Source organism: Schistocerca serialis, chromosome 4, assembly GCF_023864345.2.
Source record: "Schistocerca serialis cubense isolate TAMUIC-IGC-003099 chromosome 4, iqSchSeri2.2, whole genome shotgun sequence".
In the NCBI taxonomy this organism is placed as follows: Eukaryota; Metazoa; Arthropoda; class Insecta; order Orthoptera; family Acrididae; genus Schistocerca; species Schistocerca serialis.
The window spans coordinates 647,363,856-647,383,423 of NC_064641.1; the positions used below are offsets into that span (position 1 = coordinate 647,363,856).

At 46.2% G+C, this 19,568-nt stretch overlaps 1 protein-coding gene across 1 annotated transcript in view; it reads right to left on the reverse strand.

Moving 5' to 3' along the window:
- LOC126474660 (uncharacterized) overlaps nucleotides 1-19,568 on the reverse strand; it is a 421,515-nt gene that overhangs the window by 63,340 nt on the left and 338,607 nt on the right. Inside the window, exons 13-14 of the mRNA XM_050102139.1 lie at nucleotides 11,335-11,646; nucleotides 5,249-5,360 (exon numbers count right to left, since the gene is read on the reverse strand). Coding sequence (XP_049958096.1) covers nucleotides 5,249-5,360; nucleotides 11,335-11,646 — 424 coding nt within the window. The remainder of the gene's footprint in view (nucleotides 1-5,248; nucleotides 5,361-11,334; nucleotides 11,647-19,568) is intronic.

Here is a 19,568-nt window from a genome sequence, read left to right on the forward strand (position 1 = left end):
GCTGTGCCTTCCTTTGATTATCGATTACAGGATATGGATGTTCTTTCTAGCTAAATAGAAGATGGAATGAGCAGAAAAACTGGCTTTTGATGTTGCTGATCGCTGTAGCATGCGGAATGACTTACGTATTTAATACTGCAAGTGTAATGAAAATTTAGCTATACATTTTTGAATTATAGAAACAGCAACTCTGGAACTGGGAGCTTATGTGTAAATTGGATGAGAGAGAACGATTTACAGATTGTACGAAGAAAAAAGCGTTCTTTTTAGCACTCAAGAACTTATGTCGGATTCAGCGTCTAAGGATCTGTGCCACTCCGATTTGTTAAGTTTTTATTATTATCTGATAACACACTCAACATACTTCATTTCCTGTCACTATTTTCTTTGTGTGGGGGAGTTACTGCAGAGGAACTGAAAACGCCGCCGCTCGTGCTCAGAAGCAATGGAAAAGTTTTACTAACGAATAACAGGATTCTGTACATTTCTCCCTATACAGTTTGGAGCTTCATTCTACTTAATTAGTACAAGCATGTAACTGTGGACTTACAGTTTATCTTACCTTTTTCAACATTCCGTTTTCGCGAGAAAACATTTTTCTCTGCCTCATTTCCTATTAAAAATGGTAATAATTTCGATACAACCCATCACTAGATGATGCAGTGGTGAATCGTATATCGTTATAATTGTGATAACTAAAGAGCTGCCAATAAACACTTCTTTATTTAAACCAGTTTCAGTCCACAGGCATCATCAGATACCATAAGACATTTAAAACAGGTTACATTGCTTAGAGCGTCAAACATAAGACTAGTCAACGTAATATACACTGACGGCAAAAAAGCAGCATCAAGAAGGAACCATGCAACATAAACGAAAGTTGGTAGTCGTGTTTCTACATCTCAATGATGATTATTAAAATTTCGTGCCAGTCGCATAAGAGTCACTAGAAGGATGCAAATCTGATTTGCTTTAAAGACGGGCTGTAACGGTCGTGAACGTTAGTGAGTTGATGTTAGTCAAGAAATACCTTTAAGATGACGAAGACAGAATTCTCAGCACCTCACTGAGTTTGAACGAGGTGATGTAGTAGTGCTACGAGAAACTGGATTTCCTTCTGCGAAGCTGAAGAAAGGCTTGGCAGGAATGCAGCCACTGTACATGACTGCTGGCAGCGGTGGTCGCGGGAATGCTCGGTCGCAAGAAGACCGGGCTCTGGACGGCAATGTGGCACTACCGAGAGGGGTGACCATCGTGTTCGCTGCATGTCTCTGCCGCATCGTACTGCATCTGCAGCAGCAATCTGAGCAGCACTTGGCAGCACAGTGACACAACGGACTGTTATAAATCTGTTACTTCAATGGCAGCTCCGAGCCAGTCTCCCTGTAGCTGCATTCCACTGACCCCATTTGAAACTACACTCATGCTCATAAATTAAGGATAATGCTGATACATGGTGAAGCAACGCTCTGGTGGGCGGTTTGCAGGTTTAAATCGTCTCGGGGTATGAACATGCGGTGCATTCGACCTGCGGTCGTCGCACGATGGCGTTGGCAGCAGTTCACATACGTAGAGGTGTGTTCGTGCATGTCAGAGTATGGTGCAGCGAGTAAGTGTGCAGACGTTTTCAGACGTGCTAATTAATGGTGACTGTGTGTTGAAAATGGCTCAAAGAACACATATTGATGACGTTATGAGGGGTAGAATACTAGGGCGACTGGAGGCTGGTCAAACACAGCAGGTCGTTGAACGGGCCCTCGATGTGCCACAAAGTGTGATCTCAAGTTTATGGCAACGATTCCAGCAGACCGGAAACGTGTCCAGGAGCTACAGTACGGGACGTCCACAGTGTATAACACCACAAGAAGAGCGATATCTCACCATGAGTGCCCGCAGACGGCCGCGGAGTACTGCAAGTAGCCTTTCTCGGGACCTTACCGCAGCCACTGGAAAAGTTGTTTCCAGACACACAGTCTACAGACGACTGAACAGACATGGTTTATTCGCCCGGAGACCTTCAAGGTGCATTCCACTGACCACTGGTCACAGTAGAGCCCGTAAAGCCTGGTGTCAAGAACACAGTACATGGTCATTGGAACGGTGGTCCCAGGTTATGTTCACGGACGAGTCCAGATATAGACTGAACATTGATTCTCGCCGGGTTTTCATCTGGCGTGAACCAGGAACCAGATACCAACCCCTTAATGTCCTTGGAGGGGGATTGCATGGAGGCCGTGGTTTGAAGATGTGGGGTAGGATTATGATTGGTGCATGTACACACCTGCGTATCTTTGACAGAGGAACTGTAACAGGTCAGGTGTATCGGGACGTCATTTTGCACCAGTATGTCCGCCTTTTCAGGGGTGCAGTGAGTCCAGCCTCCCTCCTGATGGATGATAACGCACGCCCAACCGAGCTGCCATCTTGGTGGAGTACCTTGAAATAGAAGATACCAGGTGAATGGAGTGGCCTGCCTGTTCTCCAGACCTAAGCCCCATCGAGCACGTCTGGGATGCTCTCGGTCGACGTATCGCTGCCCGTACTCAAACCCCAAGGACACTTCAGGAGCTCCGACAGGCACTGGTGCAAGAATGGAAGACTATACCCCGGCAGCTGCTTGACCACCTGATCCAGAGTATGCCAACCCGTTGTGCGGCCTGTGTACGTGTGCATGGTGATCGTATTCCATATTGATGTCGGGGTACATGCGCAGCAAACAGTGGCGTTTTGTATCGCATGTGTTCCGGGACGGGTTTCCCAACTTATCACCAATACCGTGGACTTACAGACCTGTGTCGTGTGTGTTCCCTATGTGCCTATGCTATTAGCGCCAGTTTCGTTGTGTGGCACCACATTCTGCAATTATCCTTAATATATGAGCGTGAGTGTAAAATGGTGTCAAGCGAGAGCTCATTCAAGGGTAGGGTGGAGGAGACGTGTATTCTGATGAAAGCTGGTTCAGCCTCGGTGTTGGTTAGAAGGAGGCCACTTGAAGATCTACAACCAACCTGTCTGCTTGCTAGACAAACTGGACCTACACCTGCAGTTATGGTCAGGGGTGCGATTTCGTGTGAGAGCAGGACCACTCTAGTGGATATACCGCGCACATTATGCTGCCATTTGCGAACAGCATTCCAAGGTTGTTTTCCAACAGGATACCGCTCGCCGACAGAACTCTCTTGTAACCCAGCATGCTCTTGAGAGTGTCGACACGCTCTACTGGGCTGCTCGATTACCAGGTCTGTCTCCAATCGAGCACATATTGAACATCATCGGACGGCAACTCCAGCGTCATCCACAAATAGTATTAACAGTCCCTGTATTGACCGACCAAGTGCAATAGGCATAGAGCAACGTAGTGCACGCACGTCCCCATGCTTGCATTCAAAATTCTGGCGGTTACACCCGGTTATTAACGTATCAGCATTTCACATTTACAAAGGCTTTTCTCGTGCTTAAATTAACCTACGATCTTTCAGTGATAATCTCTTAAATGTACACTCCTGGAAATTGAAATAAGAACACCGTGAATTCATTGTCCCAGGAAGGGGAAACTTTATTGACACATTCCTGGGGTCAGATACGTCACATGAGAACACTAACAGAACCACAGGCACATAGACACAGGCAACAGAGCATGCACAATGTCGCCACTAGTACAGTGTATATCCACCTTTCGCAGCAATGCAGGCTGCTATTCTCCCATGGAGACGATCGTAGAGATGCTGGATGTAGTCCTGTGGAACGGCTTGCCATGCCATTTCCACCTGGCGCCTCAGTTGGACCAGCGTTCGTGCTGGACGTGCAGACCGCGTGAGACGACGCTTCATCCAGTCCCAAACATGCTCAATGGGGGACAGATCCGGAGATCTTGCTGGCCAGGGTAGTTGACTTACACCTTCTAGAGCACGTTGGGTGGCACGGGATACATGCGGACGTGCATTGTCCTGTTGGAACAGCAAGTTCCCTTGCCGGTCTAGGAATGGTAGAACGATGGGTTCGATGACGGTTTGGATGTACCGTGCACTATTCAGTGTCCCCTCGACGATCACCAGTGGTGTACGGCCAGTGTAGGAGATCGCTCCCCACACCATGATGCCGGGTGTTGGCCCTGTGTGCCTCGGTCGTATGCAGTCCTGATTGTGGCGCTCACCTGCACGGCGCCAAACACGCATACGACCATCATTGGCACCAAGGCAGAAGCGACTCTCATCGCTGAAGACGACACGTCTCCATTCGTCCCTCCATTCACGCCTGTCGCGACACCACTGGAGGCGGGCTGCACGATGTTGGGGCGTGAGCGGATGACGGCCTAACGGTGTGCGGGACCGTAGCCCAGCTTCATGGAGACGGTTGCGAATAGTCCTCGCCGATACCCCAGGAGTAACAGTGTCCCTAATTTGCTGGGAAGTGCGTTGCGGTCCCCTACGGCACTGCGTAGGATCCTACGGTCTTGGCGTGCATCCGTGCGTCGCTGCGGTCCGGTCCCAGGTCGACGGGCACGTGCACCTTCCGCCGACCACTGGCGACAACATCGATGTACTGTGGAGACCTCACGCCCCACGTGTTGAGCAATTCGGCGGTACGTCCACCCGGCCTCCCGCATGCCCACTATACGCCCCCGCTCAAAGTCCGTCAACTGCACATACGGTTCACGTCCACGCTGTCGCGGCATGCTACCAGTGTTAAAGACTGCGATGGAGCTCCGTATGCCACGGCAAACTGGCTGACACTGACGGCGGCGGTGCACAAATGCTGCGCAGCTAGCGCCATTCGACGGCCATCACCGCGGTTCCTGGTGTGTCCGCTGTGCCGTGCGTGTGATCATTGCTTGTACAGCCCTCTCGCAGTGTCCGGTGCAAGTATGGTGGGTCTGACACACCAGTGTCAATGTGTTCTTTTTTCCATTTCCAGGAGTGTATTACCGAAATTTCATTACTCTAATTATGTTTTGGTGTCGTTATTTTTTCCGTCAGTGCATTTTACTATTTGGCATCAGTAACTTGTGATGTACTTCACGCTGTTTGTCGCCTTAAGTTTTATATCGCCATTTAAGCTGTTATAAATTCTTCAGATAGCAGATAATATTCTGCGGAGCGAAATCAGTTAAAATAAAGAAGCAGCTCGTTGCTGTGTACAACAACATTTAGTACTTACGAGCTGTGGGGCATCACCAGGAATAAATGGCAGGCTACAGCTGTGTACGGCTGATGCTATTAAGGAATGCAGCAGTGCGTGTCACGCTCACCTTTATCGACAAGGTTGTCGGCCACTGCCTCATCGGCGCCTATGTCCTGCAGCAGCTGGCGGTGCGACAGCTCATCCGGGTGCTGGAGGTAGTACTCTGGCGTGTGGCCGTCCTGGAAAACACAATCAAACAATTGTAATATATGATTTGAAAGCCTACAGAAACAACTATTCGGAGTAGTAACTATACAGTTTGTATTATACGAGGCATATTCAGAGTACCTCCACTGTTCTTTTCAGCTGTCGGATCAGTTTATATACTGTGTCCTGTGTACCATGTATGTCATGCTCAAATCTGCTTATAAATATATCCTTCAAAGATCTATGTGCCTGTTTCTTGGTTTCATTTCTGATTTCATTATATTTTTCTTTTGCTTCCTCAGTCCGTTTCTGTAAGAACTCCCTGTTGCAATTTTTTGTCCTAAATGTTGTTTATAGTGTTCTAGAATTAGTATCAGGTTATTTGTTTTGTTGGGTTTTCGAGTAAGAGTGTTATTTTTATTTTATATATTGTTATGTGGGCTTTGTTTTTCTGTTATAGAGTTATTGAACTATCTTTATGTATCTGAGTGTTAATTATTTTTGTATGGCTGTTTGTTTCAAAGGTAAATGTGCAATTCTGTTTATCATTGCTTGCAAAAATGCCTAATTTTGGTATTTTGAATGACAAGAATTGTTATTTATCATACGTCTGATGTTGTCTGCTTTCTATGTGTTTTGAAAGTATGCCTGTCATTAATGTTGCCTACTTTTAGGTCCAGAAAGCCAATGGATTTATTGGTTTTCATTTTCTATGGTAAATTTTATTTTTAGGTGTAAGTTCTTGGTGGATTAGTTGGGCACTTAGTTGTGTTCCTTTTATGTACATAACGCATTTTCTGCATATGTGTAATAACAGGTCATTTTCTTTAAAAGCAGGTTTTGTGACCGGAAGACTTTTCCTTTTAGCTTACTTAAGAAAATATCAGCTAGTGTTCAGTCTGTTCTGTTGCCCATGGCTGCTTTATCTGCTTGTTTGTGGATTTTTTCATTAAATTTGAATTAGTTTTGTGATACTGAAAGTTTAAGAACCTCTGATATTTCTTGCACACCTGTGAAAGGTAACTTTCTGTATTTTAGGAGATTTTCTTGTATGAGATCTTTGTTTCGTTTATAGGAGTGTTGGTGTATATAACTATACAAATAATCCTTTGTTTGTAACTTTTTGTCCTTTACATTGATTGACAAAAAATGGTTCAAATGGCTCTGAGCACTATGGGACTTAACATCTGAGGTCATCAGTCACCTAGAACTTAGAACTACTTAAATCTAACTAACCTAAGGACATCACACACATCCATGCCAAAGGCAGGATTCGAACCTGCGACAGTAGCGGTCGCGCGGTCCCTGACTGAATCGCCTAGAACCGCTCGGCCACTCGGGTCGACATTGATTGACAGTGTTCTGCAATTTTTGCCTGTAAATTTCAATTCATGTATTTTTTTTTTTGGTTACGTGGTATGGTTGGCTGTATCTACCGTTTACTATGAAGCTTAAAAGAATCAGTGTTTTATGTATTTTTGGTTGACTCCTTAGTGTTGGTGGCCATACACTCTTAAGAATGTTAGATTTATTTTCATATTCAATTAAAATTTTGTGACAAGTCTTCATTAAATTTTTGGCTTGAGTTGCATATTTATTCATGAGATCTGTTTGCACTTCTGTAATATTATTTTTTCCAAAGAAGTTTATAACTTTATTTGTGTAATCTATGTAGTTAATAATAACTGTGCTCTTGCATGTTTGTTTATTGGATTTGGGTGATGTTAATGAGCGTGCTGTGTCCTAATTTTGTGCATTGGTTATATGTATTCCTGCTGGGTGCTTCATTCAGGTAGATATCCCCTATCAAATTTCAGTCTCATTGTGATGAGCCTTTCGTTTACTGGTGCATATTACTGTATGTTGTCATCCCATTTTCGGTCTATCAAGACTTCCACTCCATTACATCCTCTTTGCTCAGATGTTACTGCATATAAAGTAATCTTCTAGATATGTGGTGCCTGTAACTCCTTTTTTGTTTCTGTGATGATTGCTATACTAATACTGTAATCGTTGAGTATTTTGTTAAGCGCAGTCTCGTGTGTCCACAGACCTTGTACATTCCATGTGACCACAATGAGTATGTCTTAAGTTTTGTAATTTTTATCTTTTCCTTTGCCTGATCATCATCCATGATTTTCGGTTTTCATCTGAGGATTATTTTGAGGCTTGCGAATATGAAAAGTTTCACATGGACAGGTTGCCAGCATTATAGCATAACCCAACATGGATGACCACGTTTTGCCTTAAGGATTTGGTCTCCTACTAAGAATGGCTTCACAATGCCAGCGGAGGCTTACTCCGCCATGGATGATGAAATAAGAAATGAAAAAGAAAGAGACCTTTGGGCCTCGCAACCTAGTATAGTACGATTGGGTAGAAAAAAAAAAAACAAGAGTTGGCCAAGATGGGTTAAGAGACTTAGCTAAAGGCCCATGTGATTGCCACCCACATAGGGAGTTCCCTAGTAAGATTACTCTTTGTTTGGTTTCTCACTGACCAATCTGGCATACATGCGCCTAGGAGGAGCTTAGCCAGTATAGACCAGTGAATGACAGACATATAAGCCTCTCCATTAACGTTACGCTGGAGAGGGTGCCTTCTATGCAGCTCTGTTTAAATGGCGCCCCTCGAGGCACTGGTGCAATTGCCGCTGTACCTCCAAAGCTGACTCTCACAGTTGATGGAAAGTCAGGGACGAGTCTTAAGAAAGCCGGCTGACAAATAATGCCTCCTAACTGGAAAAGCCCCTAAAGATTTTTAAATAAAACAAACGTTATTACGCTACTGGCCATTAAAATTGCTACACCACGAACATGACGTGCTACGGACGCGTAATTTAACCAACAGGAAGAAGATGCTGTGATATGCAAATGATTAGCTTTTCAGAGCATTCACACAAGGTTGGCGCCGGTGGCGACACCTACAACGTGCTGACATGAGGAAAGTTTCCAACCTATTTCTCATACACAAACGGTAGTTGACCGGCGTTGCCTGGTGAAACGTTGTGAAACCTCGTGTAAGGAGGAGAAATGCGTACCATCACGTTTCCGACTTTGATAAAGGTCGGATTGTAGCCTGTAGCGATTGCGGTTTACCGTATCGCGACGTTGGGCAAAACGTCATTTTTTCGGCCGAATCCAGGTTCTGTTTACAGCATCAAGAAGGTCGCATCCGTGTTTGGCGACATCGCGGTGAGCGCACATTGGAAGCGTGTATTCGTCATCGCCATACTGGCGTATCACCCGGCGTGATGGTATGGGGTGCCATTGTTTACACGTCTCGGTCACCTCTTGTTCGCATTGGCGGCACTTTGAACAGTGGACGTTAGATTTCAGATGCGTTACGACCCGTGGCTCTACCCTCCATTCGATCCCTGCGAAACCCTACATTTCAGCAGGATAATGCACAACCGCATGTTGCACGTCCTGTACGGGCCTTTCTGGATAGAAAAAATATTCAACTGCTGCCCTGGCCGGCACGTTCTGCGGATCTGTCACAAACTGAAAAGGTCTGTTCAATGGTGGCCGAGCAACTGGCTCGTCACAATACGCCAGTCACTACTCTTGATGAACTTCATCAAGAGTAGTGACTGGCGTTTTGTGACTAGCCAATTGCTCGGCCACCATTGACCAGATGTTTTCAGTTGGCGACGTGTAACCAATGGCACCCCATACCATCACGCCGAGTGGTACGCCAGTATGGCGATGACGAATACACGCTTCCATTGTGCGTTCGCCGCGATGTCGCCAAACACGGATGCGACCATCATGATGCTGTACACAGAACCTGGATTCATCCGAAAACATGAAGTTTTGCCATTCGTGCACCCAGGTTCGTCGTTGAGTACACCATCGCAGGCGCTCCTATCTGTGATGCAGCGTCAAGGGTAACCGCAACCACGGTCCATGCTGCTGCAAACGTCGTCGAACTGTTCGTTCAGATGGTTGTTGTCTTGCAAACGTCCCCATCTGTTGACTCAGGGACCGAGACGTGGCTGCACGATCCGTTACAGCCATGCGGATAAGATGTTTGTCGTCTCGACTGCTAGTGATACGAGGCCGTTGGGATCCAGCACGGCGTTACGTATTACCCTCCTGAACCCACCGATTCCATATTCTGCTAACAGTCATTGGATCTCGACCAACGCGAGCAGTAAGGTCGCGATACGATAAACCGCAGTCGCGATAGGCCACAATCCGACCTCTATCAAAGTCGGAATCGTGATGGTACGCATTTTTCCTCCTTACACGAGGCATCACAACAACGTTTCACCAGGCAACGCCGGTCAACTGCTGTTTGTGTATGAGAAATCGGTTGGAAACTTTCCTTGTGTCAACACGTTGTAGATGTCGCCACCGGCGTCAACATTGTGTGAATACTCTGAAAAGCTAATCATTTGCATATCACATACTCTTCTTCCTGTCGATTAAATTTCGCGTCTGTAGCACGTCATCTTCGTGGTGTAGCAATTTTAATGGCCAGTAGTGTACACTCCTGGAAATGGAAAAAAGAACATATTGACACCGGTGTGTCAGACCCACCATACTTGCTCCGGACACTGCGAGAGGGCTGTACAAGCAATCGTCACACGCACGGGACAGCGGACACACCAGGAACCGCGGTGAATGGCGCTAGCTGCGCAGCATTTGTGCACCGCCGCCGTCAGTGTCAGCCAGTTTGCCGTGGCATACGGAGCTCCATCGCAGTCTTTAACACTGGTAGCATGCCGCGACAGCGTGGACGTGAACCGTATGTGCAGTTGACGGACTTTGAGCGAGGGCGTATAGTGGGCATGCGGAAGGCCGGGTGGACGTACCGCCGAATTGCTCAACACGTGGGGCGTGAGGTCTCCACAGTACATCGATGTTGTCGCCAGTGGTCGGCGGAAGGTGCACGTGCCCGTCGACCTGGGACCGGACCGCAGCGACGCACGGATGCACGCCAAGACCGTAGGATCCTACGCAGTGCCGTAGGGGACCGCACCGCCACTTCCCAGCAAATTAGGGGCACTGTTGCTCCTGGGGTATCGGCGAGGACCATTCACAACCGTCTCCATGAAGCTGGGCTACGGTCCCGCACACCGTTAGGCCATCTTCCGCTCACGCCCCAACGTCGTGCAGCCCGCCTCCAGTGGTGTGGCGACAGGCGTGAATGGAGGGACGAATGGAGACGTGTCGTCTTCAGCGATGAGAGTCGCTTCTGCCTTGGTGCCAATGATGGTCGTATGCATGTTTGGCGCCGTGCAGGTGAGCGCCACAATCAGGACTGCATACGACCGAGGCACACAGGGCCAACACCCGGCATCATGGTGTGGGGAGCGATCTCCTACACTGGCCGTACACCACTGGTGATCGTCGAGGGGACACTGAATAGTGCACGGTACATCCAAACCGTCATCGAACCCATCGTTCTACCATTCCTAGACCGGCAAGGGAACTTGCTGTTCCAACAGGACAATGCACGTCCGCATGTATCCCGTGCCACCCAACGTGCTCTAGAAGGTGTAAGTCAACTACCCTGGCCAGCAAGATCTCCGGATCTGTCCCCCATTGAGCATGTTTGGGACTGGATGAAGCGTCGTCTCACGCGGTCTGCACGTCCAGCACGAACGCTGGTCCAACTGAGGCGCCAGGTGGAAATGGCACGGCTAGCCGTTCCACAGGACTACATCCAGCATCTCTACGATCGTCTCCATGGGAGAATAGCAGCCTGCATTGCTGCGAAAGGTGGATATACACTGTACTAGTGGCGACATTGTGCATGCTCTGTTGCCTGTGTCTATGTGCCTGTGGTTCTGTCAGTGTGATCATGTGATGTATCTGACCCCAGGAACGTGTCAATAAAGTTTCCCCTTCCTGGGACAATGAAATCACGGTGTTCTTATTTCAATTTCCAGGAGTGTATATTTCAGCACCCGTCGTATACATCGATCATGGCCTAGAACGGAATCTTATGCTAGGGAGTCGATAACGTAGAGCAGAGTAGGGCGTGTTGCGGCAGTACCTGGTCGAGAGCATCGGCGCGAGCGCCGAGCGCAGTCAGCAGGTGGTAGTAGTGGCCGTTGTCTGCGAGGCAGGCCGCGTAGTGGAGCGGCGTGCGGCCGCGCGCGTCGGTGGCGGCCAGCGTCTCCGGGAAGCGCGCGCCCAGGTAGCGCACGACGTCGGTGTGTCCCAGCAGCGCGGCCGCGTGCAGCGGCGTCGGCCTGGCAGGACAGCCAGCGTCGCGCGCCACCGCGAAGCGCCGCCGGTCCAGCGCCGCCTGCAGCTCGCGCACGCTGCCTGCTCGCGCAGCCGCGTGCACCGCTGCGATCTTCTCCTGCACCGCACAGCAAACGGGCTCTGTACAGGCAGGGGCTACCATTCCAGTTACTAGCGAAAATGCTAGCCGCACGAACACGAAGCTTTTAAATACAAGCAAGGCGTTATATTCAAAATTACATTAGGATTGACAGCTGTACACTTCAACTTGGCAGCCGGCTGCGAGCGAAAATATACGACGACTCTCGCCCCGATCAAACTTGTTTGTCATATTCTTTGTTTTCTATCCACATGTTTGTCAAATAAGTTCAAATGGCTCTAAGCACTATGGGACGTCAAACGGCCGTCTTCGAGCAGGAGAGACACCACAGGACATTTTAATTCCCACTGTCTACACTTTTACGAATAAATTCATAAAACTTTGTCAGCATGACCAGCAAGGATTCAGGATTGACACTCATAGCAGTGGAAGTTCAAAAACATAACAAAATTAATTTTGTTTTACATGTGAAAGTTCATCATTTTTTTCACTTACTATTGGCTGCGTTTGTTGCCGTAGGTACACGTTTCTTCATAAGTGAGAGAGATTCTTCGATGAACTTTGTACAGCATACAAATCATACTTACAAGTGTATGGAACTCTATAAAATATTTAATTTATGAAAAAATGAAGGTGGTGTTTCATTTTAAACTTCATGTTTAGAAAAAAACTCACATTTTATACTTAATTATCCCAACTTTTACTACAGATTTCAATAGATTTGGAAAATTCCAGAGTTTCATGCACCTGTAACGTTGGTTTGTATGCTGTGCAAAATTTATCGAAGAATCACCGTTACGTATGAAGAAAAATGTACCTATAGCAACAAATGCAGCCAGTGGTAAGTGAAAAAAGGTCAAATTTCAAACGTAAAAAAAATATTTTCTTATATTTTTGAACTTCCACTGCTATGAGTGTAAATCCTGAATCCTTTTTGTCCATTTTGACAAAGTTTAATGAATTTTTCCGAACTCAAACGCCTAGTACGTAGGAACCCGTTCTCTCAAACTTAACCTCACTTTTGGAGACGCTGTCATGCTGTGCGTATCGTGTCGTGAAACACAATATCCAGTCACACTGACGTGATCACCTGAGAGAAGCCTGAATAGCCACCTTTGTAGCACGGACGGCTGTGAGACGTGTGGGAAGGGAATCAGTGAGGTCCTGTAAGGTACCGACAGGGATGTGATGCCGTGTCGACTCCAGTGCCGTCGTCAACTGCACCGGATTTCTCGGTTGAGGATTCCTGGCGCGAACAGCCCAATCGAGGTGGTAGCATAGATTCTCGGCTGGGTTTTCATCCAGTGATTCTGGTGGCGAGGAGAGTACGGTAAACTCATCCTAGTGCTGTTTAAATCACGTACGTACGCTGCGATCTATGTGACGTATTCCACTGTGCTACTGGTACATGCCATCGTCCCTACGAAAAATAAACTTCATGTAGGGGTGGACACGGTCATCAAGAGCAGATGCATACTTTTGATTCTCCATTTTGGCTTTCAGAATGGCGAGATCAGCAAGGGAATGTCACGAAAACGTTCTTCAGTCCATAACGTTCCTTCCTCCGGTTTGCACCCTTCCGGCGAATATTTGCTTTCAGACGTTTCACGCTGTACACGCCAATGACCTTCTGTCCGATGGAGCATAAAATGTGATTCATCTGAACAGATCACCTGTCGCCGCTGAGATGCGGTATTCGAGTGCAAATTTCAGCCTTCGTCGCCTATGAATAGCAACCAGCGTGGGTGCGTGCGCCAAGCGCCTGCTGTGGACAGCCATACGCTGCAACGTTCTCTGAATAGTCGTTGAGGTTACACTGTTGGTAGCCCCCTGGTTCATCTGGGCGGTCAGTTGCTCAATAGTTACACGTCTATTAGCATGTACACATCTCCACACCCATTGTTCACCCCGGTCATCCTTGGCCCATGGTGCACCACAGTTGCCTCAGCGCCGCTTTTGGGTAGTGCCATTTTGCAAACCAGTCTTCATGCCGTTTTGGACATCAAATAAATCACCCCATAACTACATTACGGCAACCAACGACTGCACTTTTTCCGCCCCCACCCCCTCCCGACACGCTATATATACTCTCCACTGCTAGTGTTGTCATCTGCCGTCTTGAGTGGCACTTGCACGTTGACGTGGAACACAGTCAGTGGCCACATTAATGTTACTCGACCGTCTGATTTGTCACTAGTGGGAATCGTTACCAATGCAGACAAAGCGTTTATTGAATTGACTTGTGCACTGTGATAAAAAAAGAAAAATAAGAAAAAACGAGATATTCGGTCAGGGAATGGTTGAAATTGAGAGAAAAACATACCCATGAAAATATTCTACAGGAAATGTCACACTCAGAACTTGACAATTACATAAATTGTCTGTGAATGGACAGTCAAACTTTTAATAACACGTCAGAATTATGTCGCACTCACACTGAAAAAGAAGACACAGCTAAGCGGTAATATATTCCTTTCTACGTGGTCCTCTAATAGAAATTCATTAAATACCAGCACTTGGGAATACTTGTATCGTTTGTTGGAGAACTGGAGAACTCAGATATTTTTTATTTCATTCTATTCTTGCTTCTATTTGTGTGTTGAATACTGATGTTCGTATTATTCTCTTCCTGCATAATATATGGCTAAGAAAAATGCAACGCCTCTACCATTTTGGAAGTTTCCAGTGCTCTTTTGTTTGTATCCTTGATCGTAGTTTTCACAGTAATGGAAACTCACAATGCATTGAGATAAATTGTAGTAAAATCTGTTTCTCTCTAAACATATGGTGCGAAACATCAACAGAAGCAACATACGCCAAACCGGCTATTAATTAAAATTTCTCTCAGACATGTCAAAAACGATCTATGTTTCATGAAGACTTCAAACAAAGTAGCACAATACCAAATTGTTAAGGTGTAAAGTCAAGCTCCGGCACGCCAGTCGGAAACGAGAGAGCAGAGAATGCTGTGAAGAAGACGTCAGCCAACTGCATGCTGACCGACCCTTCTCCAGGACGACAACGCAACGGCAGCGGCCTGTGTGCGAAGAAGACATAAGCGCCGCGCCAACTGGTCGCGGCCCAGTTCTACAGCAGCATCATGATTAGGCACTTCAAGACCAGCGACTTAGGAATTGTATATACTGAAGAACATTGTTTATTTTGTCTGTCGCCCTTTGCTTGCAACACATCTGTTTAACACAAAGTATTGTCATGTACTTTTCGTGATAAAAATCGTTCATTCGATTTGCTTGTATTGTTGTTTAGCGATCCGAGAAGCAGGTTTCCTAGGCACCCCATCTTTGGCACCTAGGCTTGATTCAGCACAAATAATTTGACAAAATAGTAAATTTTAACAATCTGTTTGACCGTATTTAGGCTTCTGGGGGGAGAGGAGCAATGTGGGGGAAGAAACACTGCCTCCCCCCGCCCCCCCACAGCTCTGGCAAACTACCAGAATTGTATCAAGGGGGTAGCGAAATAGCGCTATCAATAGTGCAAAAAAAAAAAAAAAAAACAGCTAGAAAGAATTTCAGAATTAACCTGAAGAGGTACGTCAGTTCTCCTAGCTCTCGTGTTCCTATTTTCTGCCTATAAGAAGGAACTGTTCCCTCGGCCTGAAACTGTAACCGCGTGCTGTTGTCACATTATCATACCATCCAGGTAATGTCGTAAAGGAATGATAACTACGCAACAGACTTCTATTGCTAATATTGCCTGTAAGGCGAAAGTGCGCCTGATTCACACAGGCGCCACCTGTCGTGTCCTGACATAGGTGGGAGAGGGAGAAAAGTGGTTACTGGTCAGTCTGCGATCCCGAGCGGTACAGAGCAGAAGGCAGAAGGACAATTCATAGTGAAGTCATTTGATTGTTTTCTTCTATCTGAGCCAACACTGGTACAGGCATTTACTAGAAATGCAGGTGGTGAGACTTGGTAGGGAACTCGTTGTGGAGACTCTTGGACAAAAGGGGTTTTGAAATTGTTGTTTATTCCAGACAGGACTAACTAATACACTGGAGGCTAGTTCTAGGGTTTAGTTAGGTCCCCTCTACTGCTCCTAAGGCGGGCACGTTAATGCAGTTGCACTAACAAGGGGAGGCTGCCAATTGTGAAATTCAGATTCGATTCATACTGCGCATAATAAAAGCTCATGGCCAGGGGTATAATGTGGCAAAGTACCAAGATGCACTTCTCAGCCGTTGTCGAGAAAATCGACAGTTAAAAGAAACCGTTGCGGTGAAATATTCTCTACGATTAATTATTCTATACAGCGTCGTGGCGCAGCGGTAAGCGCTCGGGTTGGTAATCCGAAGGTCGCCGGATCGAATCTCGCCCTATGCAACTTTTTTTTTAGTATTTGTTTTTCATAATTCAAATATATATATATATATATATATATATATATATATATATATATATATATATATATATATATATATGTGTGTGTGTGTGTGTATAATTCCCGGCAATCAGTTGCAACAATTATGCATATAATAAGTTGTTGAAAGTCGTTTGTCGTGGAAAAACTGGCGACTTCGAACATCATTATGTTTTCCGTAAACAAAGTTGTATTTCACAAATGTTATTAATTGTCTTCATAATGTTAACTACGTATAGTTAACGGAAGACGTAGAAACGATATTCCGAAACGAATACGTATAGCGTAAGTCAAACGTTCGAATTAGAATAGAGACCCCACGAACACAAATTTGCTGTGGCAGGTATGAAATATAAACTCAGTTACTCGCTCGTTACACTTGAATGACAGATGTTGAATGGGCCGAAACGAGCCGCCGCATAACAGCGTAGTTGCCTGCTAACTTCGAAAGAAGGTAGATGCGGTCCCTAGCGCAACTTATAACATTGTCGAAAATCAGAGCGGACGGGAGAGCTTTGGTACACCCTGTTAAAAAAAACGGAAAAATGGAGGCGGTACAATTGGAGACCGATCCGCCTTCACCAACATGCATAAGTAATTCATTAATACTTTATATTTGAATTACAAAAAACTAATAATAAAAAAAATTGCATGGCGCAAGATTTGATCCGACGACCTTCGGATTACGAACCCGAGCGCTTACCGCTGCGCCACGACGCTGTAGAAAATTATTAATCGTCGAGAGTATTTCACCGTAACGGTTTCTTTTAACTGTCGATTTTCTCGACAACGGCTGAGAAGTGCATCTTGGTGCTTTGCCACATTACACCTGTGGCCATGAGCTTTTATTATGCGCAGTATGAATCGAATCTGAATTTCACAATTGGCGGCCTCCCCTTGTAAGTCCGTTTTGGTATCAACATTGTTCAGCTGAAAGCTAAATGTAACTGCTCTGCCAAATAAGGCTTGCAAAATTATTGTTATATGTCACTTAGCCCCACCCCTCTGGCTCTCCGGAGTAGGGACTGCGAGGTCAACAGTTTTTTGGCATTCTCGCTCTAACCCTTGTGAGCCTACTGACGTTACTGTTCTCAGGGCTGGTATCAAGCTGGCTTTATACGCTCATACGTGCCTGTTGGTTACAAAGTTCTACGGTGGCAACCTACCACAGCGTCTAGACGACATATGAAGTTACGTGTTAATTCCTTGAAGAGTAACTAACGTCCTGGGACCGAGTCTGAGGGTGTCTGCATTTTCGCAAGGCTCTCCCCTTACGGTTTACTTCATATAACAATATCTCTCCTAGTTTCGTCTGCCCTCAGCATCATCTCTGCTTCCGCGCCTTGGAGCGCCTGTCCCCCTTTCTCACAGCTTCAAGAGAACACTACGGTAGCATGGAATAATCAATATATTACATACCTACACTGCTCGCTCATGTTTAACAACGGAGATCTTGTCGCTTCTTCGCTTCAGTACTGTTGGATCTCAAACGCTGGGAATCGGATGCTGAAGCAAACATGATACCTGAGTGAAAGTTTCCGATCTTTACCGGTTTATGCCGACCATTCCCCATCAGCAAAGGCATTCAAGCCATGGTGCAAATATCTAGAATTTAATTCAGGCCATTAGTGCCAAATATTCTAACCAGCCATCACCTCTTCCCCTTGTCAACCAGCTTACATTTCTTCTATCATCAGGGTTCGTACCCGCAATCCCCCATCGAGTGTTGTCAGCACGTTAAGCATTTTAAGTATATGGCTGTAATGGAATTCCTGCATGCTGAATGCGAAACTTCGATCAGTGTTCATGGACATCTGACTAATGTCTCTGTGTGTGTTACAGTGGACATCAGCAAATTCTGGCGCTTGCCCTGCCGCCGTGCATAAAATGCAAACATCATTAGACGATCGCAATTGGAGCATCTGCAGTGACTGAACAAACATTCTACGTGATGGATATATATTTCTCTTTTTCGAGAACACGAAACAAATAGTTCTACACAACAGAGCAATATCCTAAGGTCATCACCGAATTCACCCACTAAAAACTCTGATATTTTTTCATGAAATGTGGTGAAGACTGAATAAGCACAACTGAAAACACAAAATTTTGGAGGTAAATCTTTCCCCGTCCTCTATTCAGACCAGAACCATCAGCATCAGACTCCAACATGCTTAGGCCATTAAAGGAAACCAATAGTAGTGGTTGGTTTGCAGTTCGGGAGACTGAAAATTGCGTACACTGTTGACCTAGCATCAGAGACAGTACGTGTTCGAAGGCTTGTAAATACTGTTGGGAAGAAAGGCTATTACACTGAAAAGCGGACAATACCTCCTGCATGTAGTCACTATGTACTGCACAACTGAAATAGAAAAAAATTGGGAGATATTACTTTCTGACAGACCTTCTTATACAAGATGGGCAAACCAAACCTGGCCTGGAGTTTGAGTATAATGAGACTGACTTAGTACTGATCCAGATTAATGAACATCACGGAAGGTACTGGAAATGCCATTGTTGACGTCGATGCAGTGCTGTGCTCGATTTATCAAACTGTGAGTCATGCTGTGGTGTATGGGCTGCTTGAGCAGCAGATCTGCAACGTCTCTGTGGTATGTGTACAGCCCAATGCAGAAGGGGGTTACATCAACAAATGACAGAGCTTCAGTCACGCTCACTGACTTGGGCAGCTGGCAGCAGTGTGAACGCCACTAGATGTCACCAGCCCTGCGGATCTGTTTTGTCCGCAGGTTGTGTGATCCAAAATAGTTCCTCTAATATCTCTACGTAGCGGGGATATTTAGGATGCCACAACGCTGCTCCAAGCCATTCTTCTGTTGAGTTCTGACCACTAAGCCATCCGGACACAGTGGTCATTGCAACTGCAAGGACTACCCTAGACCCGCCAGACCCAAATTCTCAACTTATCCTCACACTACAAATGTAGTGCCCGTTGCCCATTATCCTCATTACTCGCGACATTTCGCCTATTCCCATAAGAGTTTGAGCATGGTGTGCATCTGCACTGAAGATATCACTGATCATCTCGCCTGAATTGTATGTGTGTTACGCAGTGCCAGTCAAAACCTGTCCTACGTACAAAGCTATGCCATTCGTCAGTAGCCGCGCGGTTTCAGGCGCCATGTCACGGATTGCGCGGCCCCTCCCGTCGGAGGTTCGAGTCCTCCGTCGGGCATGGGTGTGGGTGTTGTTCTTACAAGGGAACCTCCCCATCGCACCCCCCTCAGATTTAGTTATAAGTTGGCACAGTGGATAGGCCTTGATAAACAGAACACAGATCAACTGAGAAAACAGGAAGAAGTTGTGTGGAACTGTGAAAAAATAAGCAAAATATACAAGCTGAGTAGTACATGGGCCACATAGGCAACATCTTGGACAAAATGAACTCAGGAGCGCCGTGGTCCCGTGGTAGCACGAGCAGCTGCGGAACGAGAGGTCCTTGGTTCAAATCTTCCATCGACTGAAAATTTTACTTTCTTTATTTTTGCATAGTTATTATCTGTCCGTTCGTTCATTGACGTCTCTGTTCACTGTAATAA